Source organism: Euphorbia lathyris, chromosome 4 (genome assembly GCF_963576675.1).
Source record: "Euphorbia lathyris chromosome 4, ddEupLath1.1, whole genome shotgun sequence".
In the NCBI taxonomy this organism is placed as follows: Eukaryota; Viridiplantae; Streptophyta; class Magnoliopsida; order Malpighiales; family Euphorbiaceae; genus Euphorbia; species Euphorbia lathyris.
Window position 1 is genome coordinate 69966520 of NC_088913.1, and position 19296 is coordinate 69985815.

Consider the following 19296-nt stretch of genomic DNA (forward strand, 5'->3'; position numbering starts at 1 on the left):
GTGACAATCTCCCTAATAGCTGAGAACAACCAAGTCCCTCTTAGTAACAATGAAATAACATCCACTAGGGATGCTTTTAGAATACTTTTACGTCTATATTTGTTTCTATGGTGCAAGGTATTTAATTATTTGGTAAAATCCAAATAGGAGCTAAAACGGAGCAAAAACGAGAGAGAAATGACATTTACAAGCTAAAAAGCACGTACAATTCAAAAGGCAGAAACGAAGAGTTGGGAAACGATTATCGAATGGAGACAAAAGTCCCTGTCGCGACCGAGATTCCCAATATCTCGGTCGCGACACGCGTTTTTCAGACATGAAAATGCGCGTTTGTGCAACATTCTCCCTCAATCCAAAGCCTTGACCGAGATTCCAATAATCTTGACAGAAACATCAACTTTCCTACACTGATTTCACATGTTTTAATTCGACACACCGCGTTTGTTTGTCCGGATAGAAACGACTCTTCACCAGCGGACACGACACTTCAAACAAGACCTTTCAGTAATTATAAATAGATGATTCATTTCTAGAATTCAAGGTTGAATAGTTGGATATTTTGTTGAAGAAACTCTGATTCAGAAGAGAGTTAGAGATTTAGATTTAGTTTTTCGTTTCTGTAAAAAGCAAACTGGTTGTACACAAGTTGTTTCATTAGTTTAGATACAAACACAGTTTCATTAGTTTAAGTTCAAGAATTGTTCGAAGACAAGTTTACATTCTGTAGTGGATCCAGCGATCTCTATTTCAAGGATTCAACGAGAAGAACTAGTGGCTGAAGCGCCTTAGGGTCTGACAAACCTACGAAGTTTGAGGAAAGGATTGACAACCCGGAACTCAAATTAGTTAAAATGCTATCCAAGTTTCGTTTTCTCTGTTAACTTGTGATGATTCAACGTCCATTAATAAATTACTTTTCGATTCAATATATTCTTTGCTGTTGTTATTTTCAAGTTTCATCTAGCGATTTTCTTTAAAGTAATAAATGAGTGTTTTCGATTAAAAACCTTTTACACAAAATATATTTCAAAGGAAACTTTATTGAACACTTAAAAGAATTAGGATTTATGGATGATATGATCAATAGCTCGGCTTATCAAACATAAAATACCAATTTGATTAAGGTAGCTATCTGTTCCGACCGTAGAAAGATCGTTTGCAGTTCGAAGCCCGTTAATTGTATCAAATGATAAGTTATTACATATTCATAATCTAATCAAAGTTATAAGTTGCTTTCTTGCTTTATGCAAGCGAGTTTTGAATTCTTCTTATTCTTAAACTTAAGTTCCTGTAATTGTAATTAAAACTGTTGGCAGAATTGAATTCTAAGTCACAACAACATATTCCATTCAAACCAAACAATAACAGTTTTCTAATTAAACCTAAGAAAGTGAATTTAATCCGAATCAAATAAGTTTTTACAAAAAAGTGTTCCCTATGGGTTCGATATCTTTTATTATTACAAGCGTATACCGTGCACTTGCGGAAATCGCTCAACAAGTGTGTGACATGATGTCAGATGGGTGCATGGGATGACATTAAATCCTGACAGAGCACGCGAGGATGACATCATTCTACAATCACTCCTCCCGACCTTCTGTAATATTGACATGTTACTTTTGCGTGCAAAGGTGTATTTATTAGAGGTCATTATTGTAATTTCTTAGACCTTTATACTACCCTCGAAGTAGAGTGTTATGATGATGGTTCACTAAGATATCTCTTTGCCTCCCTTGTGTTATTATAAATAGCATGGAAAACGCCTTTTGGTGTTTTTTTTATGTGTCTACCTCTACTCTTCCTTTCAAGTTCCTAATTAGTATGGAAGGTTTGAGATGAAAAAATTCCAGTAAATCCCTATTATTGAAAGCGTCGAAGAATCTTTGCCTTATTCCTCTGAGAAAGTTTAGATCCATAAAAACCTCTAAGAAAACCTAGAATTAGCTTACTGATAAAGCAGGCTCTTCCAAACAAGTGAATCCACACGACCTTCCTCTTTGATAGCTACAAAGCTTGTGGATATTGTGGCCTCATTTCCTAAAATAAAAGAGATGGATGCTAAGGTTCCTGTTGAGGAACAAAGAGCATTTAACCCTCCTATAGGATGTTTGGGTATTTTTCTCCAATTTTTGAAGTGGGGCTTTCGAATTCCACTTTCCAATGGATTAGTAAACACCGTGAATGAATTTCAATTTTGTCCCTGTCAAATCTCTTTGAATTCTTGGCTAGAATTACTCGCTTTCGCGAAGATCTGTGAGGATTTAGACATCAATTTGATTAGAGCCTTGGTTCGATCATATTGGAAGCATGTGAAAAAGGATTCATATAATATGATTTATTGGCAAACGAGTCACCGTCGGAGAAGATTTCAAACTAGGAAGATGCAGAACATCAAGGATTTTAAATCGAAGTGGTTCTAGCTGGGAGGAAATGTGTTCTTCCTCAAGCTGTTTATTCAAAAGGTTTCCCATTTGCGACTAAATGGAATGAATAACCATATAATTCAAGTACTTGGAAGGTAAAACATGAGTTGACTGAAAGAGACTAAGCGATACGAGATCTCTTGTCACAATATTCTATGTAGTGGCATTACTTGGAGATGTTAGACCTAATTCGGTCTAAGAAACTTGTGACTCTCCTTAACTGAATTAGGGAGATAATATACAAGGGTTGTAAGGGCTACCACATACTAAGACAATGTGATTAACTTTTGACTTTGTTTTTCTATTTGGTTTTGGATGCATGTACATTCTGCTAATATGTCTTTTCGTGAAATCATGTTAGTTTGCCTGTGTGCTGGAGGAAGAAGCTGGAAAAAAAAGTTAATACCAAAGTTGCTCCCTCGGCCACCAATGAAGGGAATGTCGAAGCTAGATCCTTTTGGGTTGTTAGAGAGAATGCTTATTCTTGGGTCTTGCTTTGAGGATCAGACTAAAGCTAATACTTTTATCGGACTTGGTCAAAGAGAATTTATTTTCCAAGCCTCAATTCTGTCAGATTCCTACCCTCTCTTATTTACTATTTTTCCACTCAACTATTACTGTTTGCCATTTAGACATATTAACCACTTTGCAATTTTTCCACTCACCCCACCTTACCCCTATCACTTCCTTAATTTTTTGTAATCATAGTTAGGGTATTTAAGTCTTTTATCTTTAATTCAAGGGAGGTATTTAAACCCAATTGTTTGTAATGATATACATCTTTTTTTATCAATCAATTATTAAACTCTTTTGAGATTAAGGTTTTCATATCTAATATTGGGATTAACTCCTTCTAATTTAGCTAGAGAAGAAACATCTTTATTAGTTTACAATTAAAATTAACACGTTTGTGAGTAATCCGATCATAGAGGTTCTTATATCGATTATAACTCTAGTTGCCGTAGAATAAGAACTTCATGAACTGAAGTTTCTCAGATCCATGCCACCACATCAATGATAACATTATGAGAACTTTACCAGGTTGAATTAGACATTTTTTTTTAAGAAGATCCGCTTTAGCCTACAAATGTTATCAGATTTGTTTGCTCCTTTGAACAAAAATTCTCTTTGTGAATATTGTGGTATCATCAAGAGTTAATTATTGACTCCATAAGTTCCACATCTAGATAAAAAAATTCTCACATATTGGCCCTGTTTGGTAAAGAGCGTTTTGGGATAAAAAGAGCGGTTTTGACCAACTTTAGAGGTTTGACCACTGAAACCTCTAATTGGAGTGTTTGGTGGAGAGAGGTTTGGGAGAGAGTTTTGCTTATTTAGAAAAAGCTCTTAAAAGGAGCTTTTTCAATTAGCGTTTTGCAATATTAAAATTAATGGACTTCTTTAACCCTAATAGATAGACTCCCTCTTCTCATGCGCCAAAATTAATGCCCTTATTCGTCTTTTTGCACAAACCGCTATTATCAATCAGCTAATTTTTACCAAACAGGTCTACACAAACAGCTAGTCAAATCAGCTAATGTAATCAGCTAACAGCTAACAGCTAATTCCCAAACAGGGCCATTGCATCATATTCATCTCAAGGCGAATCATCGGATCTGGTACTACTTGGTTGGATCTTAAGAGCTTTTGCCACTAGGGAGCCACTCTCAATGTTGTGAAACAGTTCACTTATGTACTTAACACGTGTCCAACCCAATATGTAAGATGGTGAGTTAATGGGTCTATTCTTATTATATATCTTCGGCTTAATACATCAAAAGCCCACCGAACTTGTTCAGAAAGTTTGATTGACCTCTTGAATTTATATGATGTCTCATTTGTCTTCTCAACTTGCTTAAAATAACCTAATGGTCACCTGAATTTATTTAAAGTGATCTATTGGCCTCTTGAACTTGCTTACAGTGATTCATTTGTCCCATTAACTTATTTAAAATGACATAAATTGCAATTTGTCTAAATCCGTGAAAAATTCAAAACTTAAAATACAAAGACCTAATTCGTGATTTTAAATTTTTAAAACAAATTAAATTTTTTTTTTGTATATTTTTGTAACAATTTTTTTTTTATAGATTTAAGGAGTTAATTATGACACAGGAATACAAGTTCAGGAACAATTGATGTAAGCCTGTATTTTTCATGTATCGCATATATGTTGGATGTGAAATTTCCAATACCAACTCATAATTGCATCCAACAATTGTTTAGGTTAATGAAAATTCAGAACAATTTAAGTATAATTTGACAGAAAATCAGAACTTAAACCTAATAAAATCTGCCTAATTGAATACATTAATTAAATGCTTGTTCCATTTTTGGACCGAACCTATATATAATGGCTAAGCCCCAAATTGTAATGGGCCCTAACATTAATTTCATGTCCTTTTGGCAAAATTGTACAAAAATATATTATGAATATTGTCACACATTTTCAACCATTCGATAACAATTATATTTTCATCTGACGATTATAAAAAAAATTGGCTGTAAATTGTAACCTGCAATAAGATCTTACGTACTGAAGCACAATCCTTTATTTGAGGTTATAGTACCTTTAAAAAAAAAAAATAATATAGGAAATATAACATCATACTTGTTTATTAATTAGAGATGTGACAGTGAACCAATTTCTGAAATTTATTTATTTTTTTTTTTTTCAATCATAATTGCTAGATGGGAAAAAGTCCAGATTATATGACTTGACAAAAGAGGATTAACTACATGATCAATTAGAGAAATAATTGTTTAATTACTCAATTGTGTTCAATCAACATCATGCACCAAAATTGATGGATAATAGGGATGAGTACTATTCCAAGATTTAAAAATTGTATCTAATAAAATAATTTCAATGCTAGTATAATTTTATTTGGTCCTAAAAAAATTAATTTTTCATTCCAATTCTTAATCTTTTATTTAAATATTTATTTGAGCATATTCATATTCAATCTAATAACTAATATTGATATAAGATATATGATTGATCTTTAACTGTTAATTTAAACTGTTATATGATTGATTTTAACTGTTAATTTAAACTGTTAGTTCAAGTTCTTATCAATAGGTTTTATTGAACAAAGTTAGAAGAAGATTAATAATAATAATAATATTAAACCATTTGATAAATTAAAATTGGGTTACATCTAGTTTTTCTTAATTTGACTAATAATTTATGTGTCAATGTGAAAATGGATGACTCAGATAAAGGATATGTTAATATGACAACAATTAATTAAACAAGGCAAAGCATTATCCATGCATCATTAACCTCTTCAAACATTTTGATAAGAGAAAAAAAAAAGTTATATATATATTCTTTATTTTTAATGGGCTCCATATCCTTAATTTATAGAGACAAGAAACAAAATAAATTAATGCATTATTGACCTTTAAAAAAATTAGAATATACATAACACTCTTGCAATTGCTTTTATATTTTATTTAACATTTTTACAATGATTTTTGTATTTTTTTTCCACTCCTTGTTTAATATAATATACTGAGTCCGACTTTATAAAAGAATTATTATTATTATTTTCTTTTTTTTTTAAGAATTATTATTATTTTCTATAGCGTTATTTGTGTATAAATTATACAGTAAAACACTACAAAAAAAAGAGTCTATTACGACGCTAAAATTTAAGGTTTAACGATACTTTTTGGTGTCTCTAAATGCTTACCCACGCTTTCTAAAACGTCGTCACAAGCGTCACTAAATCGCGTGTCATTAATTTTAACGACACATAAAACATTGTGTGGGTAAATTTAATGTGACGACACACTACATACAAGCATCGTCATGTTTCCAATGCTTACATTTTTAATGTCGTGATTTTTTTATATTATTTATTTTTAATTTCGATAATTACAACAACGTTTAAATAAAGCGTCGCAAATTGAAAGACACATAATATTTATGCGTCGTTGTTTCGCTTCAGAAAATATTAATAGCGTCTTGAATACCATGACACTTTAATCTAATAGCGTCTACAAATTGACAACGTTTAATTAAAAAAACATCTACATTTGGCTACATAAAAATCCTTTACGTCCCAAATGCAATGACATTTCACAGCTAAAATATCGTCCCTAAATTACAACGCTTACATATTATTACGTCATTAGAATAGCAACATTTTCATGAATAAACGTCTTGAAGAGACCTCAAGAACACAATTGGTAAATTATTTAAAACAAAATAATAGAAAAAAGAATTTAATACGACTCTATAATTAGTATAAACTAAAATTGTAATATTATTAATAATTACAGGTCCAAAAATATATCAATAATTACAAAAATAACTTAATTAATATTTATCTTGTACCTCATTACAGAATACAAAAATAACACGTGATTATCACCTTCTTTGCAAGCGCCACCTACTTCTCCTCCTTGCTGATTCAAAATCTTTTTCTACCACTTCTCTTTCCTTCTCTTGCAAAGCTTATATTGATTTAGAGCCTTCAAGTTTTAAGAATATTATCAATTTCTAATAGTATGGCATCAATTTTTGCTTAAAATTCATCTCAGTGGTTCCCTGTCAAAAGGTTTCTTATCCTGAAGTACAAACATCAACTAAGAAATTATCAAAATGACCATTCGGTCCAAAACTAGAGGTTCAAATAATTTTACCTCTTCAATTATTTTCATGAGATCTCTACTTTACGCACCGCCTATTGTATTCAGAGTCTCACAGTTCACAAGAATCTGAAAAAACAAGATATATATATATATATATATATATATATATATATATATATATATATTAATTAACAAGTTAGAACCAGAGACATGAAACACTAGTCAATAGGAAATAAGCACTAAACTGACCAGCTCTCTAACTAAAACAATAATAGACACAAATCATACATTATCTTTAGCCAAAATGGTCTTCTTAAGGAAACAACAGCATTAGATGAAATGCATAGCTTAGTTTAACAATGTCATTCATCAATTCACCACTTTTTTTTGTCCGAACTCTGATCAAAATTCACTAATATGTCCAACATAATTGATTCTCCAAACATAAGATACCTGAAAATGCTGATGAAGAAGTAGATTGCAGCACAGATTACTAATCTCACTGTTGATATCATATTAGAAGGTTTTCCCATCTCGAAATCGATCGGACAAACTGCAGATATATATATATACACACACACACACATTTGAGCAAAAGCTGCATACAAACAAACATAAATACTGTCATATGAATCAAATGGAGAACTTTACATTTTATAAAAGAGGTTTTTGCAGACAATCAAACATAACTACTATATGGATCTCCATAAAAATACAAGATATTGTGTATGCTTCCAAGTATGCCCATCAAATTCACCTGATTGAAGAAAATTGAAATAAAAAGAATGGCATGTATAAGAAAGAAGCTAAGAATCTATCTTAATTAGATACCTTTATATAATCATATTCCTAAACTAGAGTTTTGTATATATTATATCAAAAAGCATCCACAAACAAGGGCTTTGCACAAATGCACATTCGCTCAGAAACAAAGTTTGCAATTCATTGCATCCTTTCTAATAAATCTAAGTAACATTAAGCTTTCAAGTTTTAACAGGCATTGAGAATGCTTCTCCTTCAGAGCATAAAAAGCTAGAACAATCAAACAAATAGTAAATCAAAATGTTCATCAATGTAATTACTAATTCAATTATCTCACTCAGAGCTCTGCCTCAACAAGAGAGCTTCTCAAAGAAGAAAAGGCTAAACATACTTGCGGTACACATTCTTATATCTTATCTTTCTTTCATGTTGAGAATAAACTTCAAAGAAAGAAATAGAATAAGAAGAGAAGAAAAAGCTAGAATGACGTCGGTTTACTGTAGTAAGAAGAAGAAGCTGATCTTCTAGTTTAATGTCTAAATCTGAAAGTTGACTTTCTTTCGGTACCTGTAAATTCAGTAAAGAAATGACTAACTGACCAAGGTAAGGTAAGGAACTGTAGCTCAAGGGAAGGTTGACTTACAACGGGTTCATTCCTATGAATAAGAGTTGTCATCCACCACATATACGATATAAGGAAGGACGCACATCCAGCTACCTCTCAGATACAAGTTATAATTCAGTACTTTACCTCAGAGGAAGTGCCCTATGAAAGCATAGGTACCGCCCCAAGTATTACATCTCCCCTGTAGTCTATAAATGTAGAACAACATGTACATGCTGAGTGGGGCTAACATGAGTAGCAACATTAGTAACAAAGAACTTAGACCTCCCTTTCTTGCCTTCAAGTTTGGAGCGGTTTATCAATTTCTGATGGTATGGCATCCCTTTTTTACTTAAAATCCACTTTAATCTTTTTCCTTGTTAGAAGGTCTCTTATCCTGAAGAAGAGATCTGTTCAATTGGTTAAAATCAAAATATTGGCCTCGAGTGAGTCAATTTCAATTGAATCTGGAACAGTGAGAAGGTTAATATGTTCTAATTCATATTTCTCCATTATATTCTGCTTCCAAGATAGTTATCTATCTGTTCCTCCTATAAGCTAGGGAAAGCGATATCAGTAGCAATATGATAAACAATAGTTCAGTCTTAAAATTATAATTAAAATATATTAAGCCTAAAACTTTATACATGATATTATTGGTTTCCACTTCATTGAAAGACAGTTCAGTTATGTTTGAATAAGGAGTTCCTAAAATGCTTTCCAGTCTTGAATGACATTGAAGGACACCTGACATTTTTTGAATGTTATGTGCATCATATAGCCACCATGTGCATCTTGAAAGGATCATACATTTTCTTGGACATTTTGCTATTGTGTTAGCATAAAATTAATTGAACTAAAACTCTTTGCATATATGGTTCTGTTTTATTCAACCTATATATTAGAAATTCAGTTTGAAAATGCCATTATGAGATTGGTCTTTTTCACCGTTGTTTATTTTTGCATTCAAGTCAAACACATAAGCTGCACAAGCATTGTAAATATAAGAATCTTCTGATGGTGATTTCACATGATATTGCAAGTCCAGAATTGTTATATCAATATAAAAATGAAACCTACATTTACCTTCGATCCCTTTCAACAATCGTATGTTCTAAAACTACAGAATAAGCAAGCTCAATTGTAGCAGGGGAAGCAATATAGTCATGCCATTTGTAAATAGAATAGAAGATGCTTAAGATTCAAAGTTAAGACTCATAAGAACATCAGCCCCTAGCAAAAGGTTCTTATTTATCCCACACTTATTTAAATTGCCCTCCCAGTTCCGAGACCTTTCTCAGGCCCAGAAATACAAAGCCAAACTATTATGAACTCCCAAGTTCCCACAAGAAGAAAAATTTTACATTATCTAATATATATACACACACACACATACACATATATATAAATATATATATATATATATATATAAATGGAAAACTGTAAAATGTGACACAAGAGATAACATAAAGACTATTTTATACAAGAAAAATGACGGTCATCAAATAAAATACTGAAATTAGAAAATTTGAATCCTCTATGAAATGAAAGAGACAACAAAATAATAATTGTTTATCAGAATCCCTTCTATTTGAAAGACAAGGGGAACAATTTCACTTAGTCTATTGTGAATAAGCTGCAGATCACATTCTGATGAGATTCAAAAAGCAGCCTAGTCCTCATTGATTTATATATTTGAAATCTTTATAATAACTGGAGGGCAGATAGCAAAATCATGTCAATTAGCTAAGCAAAATAGCGGGATATAACCATTACACTAGCTAAGCAATCTATTTTTTAATCCCACAGTAACTTTCTCGTTATCCTACCTATAAGCTTCGTACAAATTACATGTTGTGTTATGTTTATATCCATCTTTTGGAAACAGCAGACCTGAGTTTTTTACTTCTACTATGGACTTTTAGAGGCATTTACTGGTGCAAATCAGAAATGTCCTTGGTTTTACAATGCATTTGTTTATAATTGAAACACAGATTTCAATGGAGAAGGTGATAACAAAGCACACAAATTCTTCAACTACTTGTGAATAGGCTACTTAGATGTTATTAAGATAGGATATTCTTTTGATTTGATTGTATTCACATATTCAACTATGTTTTTTTTTTGTAGCTTCACAAATACAGGATACTTAGATACTAAGCTAAGTCAACTAAAATCAGATCCCAAAATACGGAGCAAACATATTAATAATTGAAGAAAAAATTTGAAATAATGACCAGCAATGCCTTGAATTCCCATCTTCTTGCTGGTTACACATTATTTAGTTTTGTAGGGTCATTTAAACAACTAAACTTTTGATGGGTAATTGTATCCTTAATAAACCTCTCAAGGCTTGCACAACCAAAATATCCCTAGTATAAGTGAACCAGATGTTCAATGCATCTCTGAGAATTGATATTGTGTCAATTCTTTATTGATCATCCCTTAACTAATTCATAAACCAAAATATATTGATATATTAGATTATACAAACAACTAAAACTAATTGGATCCAAAATACCTTCACAGAAATGTCATCGTCGTTGATCCGTCGGCTGCTCGAGGTTCGCCGCCCTTCAACAGTTAACGCTAGAAACCCCAAATTTTGCCTTTCAATCTTCTAAACTAAGGTGAACATATGAATGAATTTAATCCGATTAAGGTGAACACATGGTGAGACATAATCTAACTAGGGTGAAATTGATGAAATTTGGTGGTATTGAGTTAAAGTAATCAAAAGAGAGAGAGATGGGATACTAGAATGGTGAGGGGCGGGATAAGAAAGGGGATGAGTCTTTTTTGTTTTTTTTTTCTTTTAATTTAATAATAATAGTTTTTCCTTCCCTTGTATAGGTTGTTTTGGGTTTTTGGTCCATACATTCCATTTTTTCCATTGATCTTCGAGACTTATTCTCCAAGCATATGAGAGAATGACGTTTCCAAAATCTGAAATTAAAATTTTAAAATTGTCAAAGTGTCATTAAGTAATTATAAAACGCACACAAATAGAAAAATGAGATTGGATTTTTAATATAAAGACAAAACTAAAAATGTTTTCAAATTAAAAAAATACCTTAACACTTTTTAGTGACATAAAATTCAATCCGTCTTTAATTTTTAAACAATACCAACGTTTTTTCTCAAAATGCATTGTTAAATTTTTAACAATCCCATCACAAGAATTAAAAGCGTCATTAAATGTTTATAAAAATGCGACACAAATTAAAAAGCGTGGTTGAAATTTAAATCTGAGATAAAAAAAAATAAATTATATTAAAATAAAAAATATCGAAACACTTGTCGACGACGCGAATTCTAAAATGTCTTTAATTTTAAAAAAAATGCCAACGCTTTTTCTAAAAGCGTAGTTACCTTTTTAAAAATGACAACGTATAATAAAAAGTGTTGTTAAGTGACAATACAGAACAACATAAATACAAAAGTGTAATTTATAAAATATGGAGACACATGTCAAAATGCGTCGCTAACAAAGTGTCGTAATAGACCATTTTTTTTTGTAGTGAAACTTGTATATAGAAATATACTTGGAATCGTGTTATTTGTATAACAATTGGAAAGTTATTACTAAATAGAGTCGGGTAATTAAGGTTATTACTAAGTTAAGATCGAGTTTTTTTATAACAAAATAGAAGTTATTCCTACATAGAGTATTTCTATATATATATATATATATATATATATATATATATATATAGGTTTTATTACTTGAAGGATGGATGAATATATATCATTGGATTTTCCTCCATTAAATTTAGAAAATTCTGGGAAAAATTATTTAGATTTTTAAAATATATATAAAAATCAGCTTGTGAATCTTCAAAGTGTAAGCCTTTTTTTTTTTTTTAAAAAACTTTCCTTTTGTGAATGTTACACGTGGTCACAATGAATTATAATAATGAGGAGATGGATATAAAGCAGCAAGTAATGGTGTTTTTCATTGTGATATGTAGACATATAATTAGTTAGATATATAAAGTAAAACTATTGAACAAGGACAAAACAAGAGGTTGGCTTGGCTGTTCTTTTCATAGGGTGAGCTTTGTGACTATGTCTCCAAATTTACTTGCTTCACTTTTATTCCTTTTCAAACTAATAAATTTACAGTTTCCTCTTTAGAAAATGCACAAAGGTCATATATATATATATATATATATATATATATATATTTAGAAATATGGAAAACGAATATGTAATAACACCCAAATCAGAGAAGATATTACAAGGTTATCATGCATGACCCGGAGTGGACGGTGCTTTACTTATAAAGAAATCACCAAAAAAGCGCCAAGAAGAGATCGACAATGGTAGAAAGGCAAAGAAAAAGAAGGAAAAGTCAATGGACGAATTCGAAGCTCCTCCCATTAGGAATGCAGTGACTGATGAGGTATTCAGCGTTATTCGATCTTATCAATGATTTGTGAATTGGAATTGTTCGGTTTCAACCGAACAATGTTGGAGTAACATTCAATAAAATCACTGATTGTTTTACTCATTTGGTAAAATGAAGTGAAAATTATATTTTCTTTTGGTAAACAAGTACCTTCTAGCTTATATATATTGAAATTATTAGTGATTCTCTTCTAAAAACCAATGAATCATTAATCTGTGTCCATGACTTCATTATTTTCAATTGACAATTTAGTATTACGTAAAAATTTGTAAGTGTATATATTAATCACTTCAACCTCAGCTGACAACAACAGCATAAAGCGAAAAGGAGAAAGGATCCAAGTAAGTTGCCAGCGATGAGCACATCCACAACTAGACTCATATAAATATGATAAAACCAACAATCACGAGCCAATTTAAGAGCTTCCAGAATAGCTAAAAGCTATGTAGCTTCAAGCAAAGAACAAGGGGCAAGAGGAAAGAGGAAAGCCAGCTGAAGCAATAACATTAACATTATCGTCTATAAAAATCAACCAACCAACCCTACATGTCTGTCTATTTCTTTGGAGCTCGCAAGTGTTGGATCAAATAAATAAACTTTCACAAGTACAAAGAAAGAGTATAATTGATGGAAGAAAATTCTCTTGCTTTACTACTTGTATTGATAGGTATTTATAGATTACAGACATAACTCTTAGTAAACAACATTAACTCTCTATAAATACATATACAGAAATGACTCTTCAACAATACAATGAACCAAATTAAAGACTATTAATTATAAGTTTATTATTTCAACAGCAAGGGCCAAAGGTTAAATTATAAACACCAAAGAAAAATAATAAATATTTCAAGCTCATCAAGTTGTAAGCTGTCCATTACTACTTTCATTCAAGAAAACCAATCGTTATATCTCCACAAACGGACAACCCTGAGGCTCCCCGGACTTATCTCGTCGAGGGTCAGACAAAAAAAAAACATGATGTACATTTTCTGCAATCACCCCACACATTATGCATGTCAAATAACTGCTTGAACTAAAAAGTTACGCTGATAGTTAATGTTAAATAATAGTCTTTATATTACGCCAATACCCCATAAGTTTGCAATGTGTACAACATACACATATATGTTGTTAACACCAATTAGTGAGGTTCAAGATTCAAACCATCGATCTGACTTGTTAATAGTGAGGCTTTGTCAGGATTTGGGGAACTAATTGGCCCGAATGTACCAGAATAGCCAAGAGAGACCTCAAGGTTTTATCTCGAGAGCAAACTATAAGGAGTCTACTAAGAAATCACCTTAAGTAGAAGGAAGGAGGTGGAATCGCCAATTCCTACTAAGGTTCAAGTAACCTTACTGATAGAGAATGGTTTAGCCTAGTAGCATGAATGTTCTAGAAGGGGTGAGCTGTATAGGGCAAAGGGCATTTTAGGTATAAGCATTAGTATTTAAGAGGAAAGAGTTTAGGAAGCCAAGGGAGATAGTGTTTTGATAGTTTTGTGGCTGTTTTAGCAGAGGGAGGGTTTTCTCCTATGGGGTTACAGTTTTGAACTCTATCCATCTTTATCATTTGTTCATCTTGTATTTCAATATATCAGTATTATTACTTCAGTTCTGTATTCGGTTTCTATCACTTACCTCCATTCATAAGTGAATAACCAGAAGAGATAAGAACCTCCAATTCTAAATCTGAAACCCTAACTTCTTCCAATTTTAATGTGAAGATCAATGATCAAGTAAGGGCTTATGTTTCCAAAATGCCTTTCATAAAATGGTTGAAGAAGGAGAAGCTTAATCATGAATATTTCAAATATTTCCATTTAAGAAACTCCATGTTAACATACCATTTGCAGAAGCATTAGAGAAAATGCGTGCCTAGCTAATTTTTTGAGTTAGACTCTCCCAAAGAAGAGGAAGTTGGAAGGTAGTGAAATGGTTGCTTTAACGGATGAGTGCTTCGCCATTGTGATAAACAAGCTACCTCTAAAGCTCAAGGACCAATAGAGTTTTTCTATCCCTTGCAAAATTGAAAACATAGAGTTCAATAAAGCTTTCTGTAACTTTGATGCTAATATAATCTTAATGCTTTCAGCTATTCTCAGAAAGCATGTATATGGAGACCCAAAACCAACCAATATGACACTGCAATTGGAAGGTATATTCATTGTTCAGCCAAAAGAAGTAGTGGATGATGTTTTGGTAGAGGTGGAGAAATTCATCTTTCTTGCAACCGCAAGTGAATTGATAGATGTTTAAGTAGGTGTATTGATCCTTCTGTTGCAAAACAAAGAGGTAACATTTTATGTGTATGAATGTACCAAATTTCCATATAGGGAGCTGTAAATTTATGGATTTTATTGACCCTATTTACACTTGTGTTGAGGTAACTTCCGTGGACACTAAGGAGAACAATCATATTCCTTTCAAGTAAGGTTCATTCCCAAATAATGAAGTTTAGAAACAATTATATATATACACATTAAGGAAGTTTAGAAACAATCATATATATACATTGAAGGTACATGTGTCTCAACTGTGATTGAAAGTTTAGAAACAATATATATATTTTTTTTCTTTTGCATTTTACAAATAAGGAAATTTTACACAATAATGTATCAAATAATTTGATTTTTTTTCTTTCTATAATCGTAACTGTACAAAATAATTATACATGTGTATGTTTACTCAATACACATTTTTCAAACTCATATTCGCATTGATTATCTCAAGGAAATTTACATCCTCCATGACCTGCACACAGTAAGGTAAAACATAATTAACGCCTAGTAATTAATAAATAACAATAAAAAATTCAATATGATATTGATAATTCAAGAAGATTTCAGCTATTTTTCTGTATATATATACACACGCATGTTCAATTAATCAGTTCGAAATTGATTAATGCGAATGTAATTCGAAATTGGACCGACGACACCATCATATTCAACATATCACATATTATATGTCTGTTTGTATTGTTTTTTCCCTTAATAAATTAAGGGTGTACATATACCTATTATCTTATTGTTCTCGTGAACTTAACTCTTTAAACTTGTTTAAAATGTTGCATTAGTCTTTCCTAAGCTCACGTGGAAAAACAAAGAAAGGTTTGAACAATTTAAAACATGCATCCCTTTAAGCAAGTTTAAAGTACTAATAGACCATTCTAATCACTCCAGAGAGCCAATAGGTCATATTAAGTAAGTTTAAAGTGCTAAGGCGGTAACTCCAAAGTTCAGGAAACGGATAATTTACTTGGATCAGTAGTGGTGAGATCAGCAGTGCTGGAGAAATCACAACTGGTATCACTTTTTCCATGAGTCTGAAAATAAGAGTTCATAGCATAGGAAGCATGTTCCCTAACATTGTTTGGTGCAAAACAAGAACCACCTTCTTGGATTGGCTTACAATCCGCACCATGGCTGCACGCCCAATCTAGACTTGCTTGTAATTGTGGCTCTGTTGTTTGTACTTTTGCTACACACCATTTCTTCCCCGCAGGGGCCGCCCTCGCCCTGCCCCTGCCCCCGCCTCCACCTGCGCCTGCGCCTGTGTTTGGACTTGGCCTTGCCCTCGCCCTGCCCCTGCCCCTGCCCCCGCCCCTACCTCCACCTCCGCCTGCGCCTGTGTTTGGACTTGGCCTTGCCCTTCGCCTTCGTCTTGGTTTTGGAGTTGGCTTTGGATTCGGATTTGGATTTGGTGAGTTGCCCTAATCATAACAACATATAAGTATTCAGGGAACAAATAAACAGATCACTTTAAACAAGTTCAAAAGTTAACGAGAGCATATATACCTGCTGATTACGCATGATCCCAACATCATAAACGGGGCTAAAATCAGGCCTAAACAAGCCCCAATTCTTCTCAGCACTTGAACCAGGCTTAAGATTCTCATTAAACAAAGCAAATATAAAAGTAGGAAATTTCCTATTAGGCATCAAAGGTGTACCCTTCCCAGAAGACACATGTTTAATCAAATACCCATTATACGCCACGGCATTCTCCACCGTACAAGGGGGCTGGTTGGGGTCTCCGGCGGAGGGCCATCCGGTCTCAGCAATCATAATTTCAAGGTCAGCATAACCCATAGCTTTAATAGCAGAATAAACAGCATCCATCATAGCATCAAACATGTTACGATATTGAATTTTAGTGTATCTGTCATAGATGCCTCGGTTAGGCTTGAAAAGTGTGTATTTTGCAACTTTAGGAGCGTAGCTGAAATAAGGATATGGGTTAACCATGAGTGGTGATTTGGTTTCACGTAGAAATTGTAACATTGGTGCAAATATTGATTTTTGGTATCCTGGTCTTATTCTTGCTGAACTTGGTGGTACTGAATGGTATAGAATTCCAAGTGTATGAGGTGTTGATATCTGTAATCAATTCAAACAATATTAAAATTAAAAATAAATTTACTAATTGAATTAGTTATGATTTTTTTAAGAGAAATTAAGATTAAAAAAACCTTAGATGCTAGTCGGATTAACGAGACATTCATGAAATTTTTGTATTTGCTTATTTATTAATAAACAAATTATTATATAAATGCAGTCAAAATGTGTATTATACAATTATATAAAATGATTTAATATAGAAAAATATTTATACTTATAACATACCTCTTTAAAAATATGATAAATTTTAATAATAATATTATTGAATCAATTCAAATACGTTAAAAAGTAATGATTGTAGAAATCTTATTGTATGAACGGTAGGTTGGATTGATTGTTGTAGTATTCATAGTCGTTATGTAAATTGTTCTGTTCTTTAGAGAGAGTGCACGGGAGAAAGAGAGAGAAAGACACGAAGTTCTCTCTAGAAAAAAGATGAGGACAAAGTTGGAAATTGTGTGTTGAAATAAGTTAGTTTTGTAAAAAAATTTGAAAGAGGCTGGAAATATAAACTCAGAAATAGCAAATTAAAACAAAACATAAATTAAAAGGATAGTTAATCTGACCTTAATATCCCTGATTCCAGCTTGAAGAAGAGCAGTATTAAGGGACTTCATACAAGGAACAAGATTTCTAATCCAATCTTGATTACCAGACATTATTATTTCATTACCAACAGCAATATGATTAATCTTAGTCGCCGGATGATAAGGTGCTATATTATTATTAACCCATTGTTTAGCAGCCCCCAAGTCGGAAAGAGCCGGAATATCCCCATTTCCGACAGTCACCGTAACATAAATACCTGTATTAGCAAAAGCTTTAAGGATTTCTGGATTCGTGTCGAAGATTTTAATACTATCTATAATTGTTTTAGTTTTTATGAAGTTTGCCACCTCAGCTGGCGGAGGAAGGTTGTTGGCTATGGTTCCATAATTGATACCAATGGCTGACACGGTGGAAGAGAGCTGGAGGAGGAGGAGGAGGAGGACGGTGGAAAAGAGGAGGAGGAAGATGGCCGGCGGTGAATTAGAGGTCATGGTTTTTTCTATGGAAAACGAAAATGTAAAATATGGATAGGTTGGGTATTTAAAGGAGGCGGGGGCTGCTATTTTTGAGAGGGAAAATAATGTTTTTGACCAAAATGTTGAATTAATGGCTGGAATTTAGCTATATATATGGAATTGATAAGCGTGTTAAAATATGTATGTAAATAGGTGTTCTAGATTTGCACCAACTAGTGGTGGAGTGGGAAATTGTAATTTTTTTTTTTTTGGTAAGAAGGGAAGAAAAAAAAACAAACAAACAAAAACCTAATCCGGGATCAGTCTAGGAAGACTGACCCCAATCCTATCCTCAAGAAGAGAAGGTAACAGAAAAGAAGGAGGAACGGAAAGGGTAGAAACACCTAACATCCCCCCATGCCCAGCAGCTGCCAAGCGATCCGCCACGCGGTTTTGCTCCCTATAAATATGGGAGAAGGTAAGAGAATCGAAGGCAGGACGAAGCCTCAAGATGGCTTTAATGAGATTCTGACTCTTGGGAAATTGTAATTTATACGATGGAATTTTTTTTTTTTTTTTTGTTTCTACAACATTTATTTAGCTCCTTCAATTAAAACTTTAAATCAATTGTAAAAAACTATCAATTAGGTCCTCTGACCTATTGAATTTTACTAGAGGTGACAAAACGATATACGATTGCACGACACGAATATTTAATGTTAGTGTTGAGCTTAATAGATAATGTGTCATTTTCGAATCAATCTGAAAATGACACTAAAATTTTTAGGTCAACCCAAGAAACACAAAAAATGATACGAAAAGTTGAAATTACAAAAATTATTCTTATTTTATTTAAGGTTTAAATTAAATATAAAAGCTAATTTATTAAGGATTTATTCATCTTTGGTTTAGATTGCTAGGTTTTATTAGTAGGTCGTGTCGTGTCAGCAGGTCGGACCTAGGGATGACAACGGGTACTATACCCGCGGGTATCCGGCACTACCCGACCCTAATGGGACTACCCGTATCCTGTATAAAAGGGTATGAGACGGGTATGGGATCAAAACCATTACCCGTTAGGGTAA

General features: G+C 32.6%; 1 protein-coding gene and 1 long non-coding RNA gene across 7 annotated transcripts; both read right to left on the bottom strand.

The window, feature by feature from the left end:
- Positions 1 to 6651: 6651 nt before the first annotated feature.
- Positions 6652 to 11247, bottom strand: LOC136227013 (uncharacterized). Of its 6 annotated transcripts, none has more exons than XR_010687958.1 (6): positions 10913 to 11247; positions 8431 to 8801; positions 8286 to 8354; positions 7479 to 7782; positions 7077 to 7151; positions 6652 to 7001 (listed from the first exon to the last, which is right to left on the bottom strand). It is a non-coding gene; the product is annotated as an uncharacterized lncRNA (long non-coding RNA). The 6 variants fall into 6 exon arrangements; XR_010687960.1 differs by having other exon boundaries at positions 7479 to 7578; positions 7677 to 8354; positions 10913 to 11246; XR_010687959.1 differs by having other exon boundaries at positions 7479 to 8354; positions 8431 to 8788.
- Positions 11248 to 15310: 4063 nt separating this feature from the next.
- LOC136228056 (glucan endo-1,3-beta-glucosidase-like) lies at positions 15311 to 18329 on the bottom strand. Its single transcript, XM_066016884.1, has 4 exons — positions 17774 to 18329; positions 16605 to 17186; positions 16066 to 16519; positions 15311 to 15558 (listed from the first exon to the last, which is right to left on the bottom strand). Exons 1-4 carry the CDS (start codon positions 18245 to 18247, stop codon positions 15533 to 15535), a joined length of 1536 nt encoding a protein of 511 aa, XP_065872956.1. The 5' UTR covers positions 18248 to 18329; the 3' UTR covers positions 15311 to 15532.
- Between the last annotated feature and the right edge of the window lie 967 nt (positions 18330 to 19296).

Bases quoted from the DNA above. Each gene is read 5' to 3' on its own strand.
- LOC136228056 (XM_066016884.1), bottom strand. From the start codon at position 18,247: ATGACCTCTAATTCACCGCCGGCCATCTTCCTCCTCCTCTTTTCCACC. The intron at 17,187-17,773 runs GTCAGATTAACT...AATTGATTACAG, and splicing joins CTGGAATCAGGGATATTAAG to ATATCAACACCTCATACACT. The intron at 16,520-16,604 runs GTATATATGCTC...TGTTATGATTAG, and splicing joins GGATCATGCGTAATCAGCAG to GGCAACTCACCAAATCCAAA.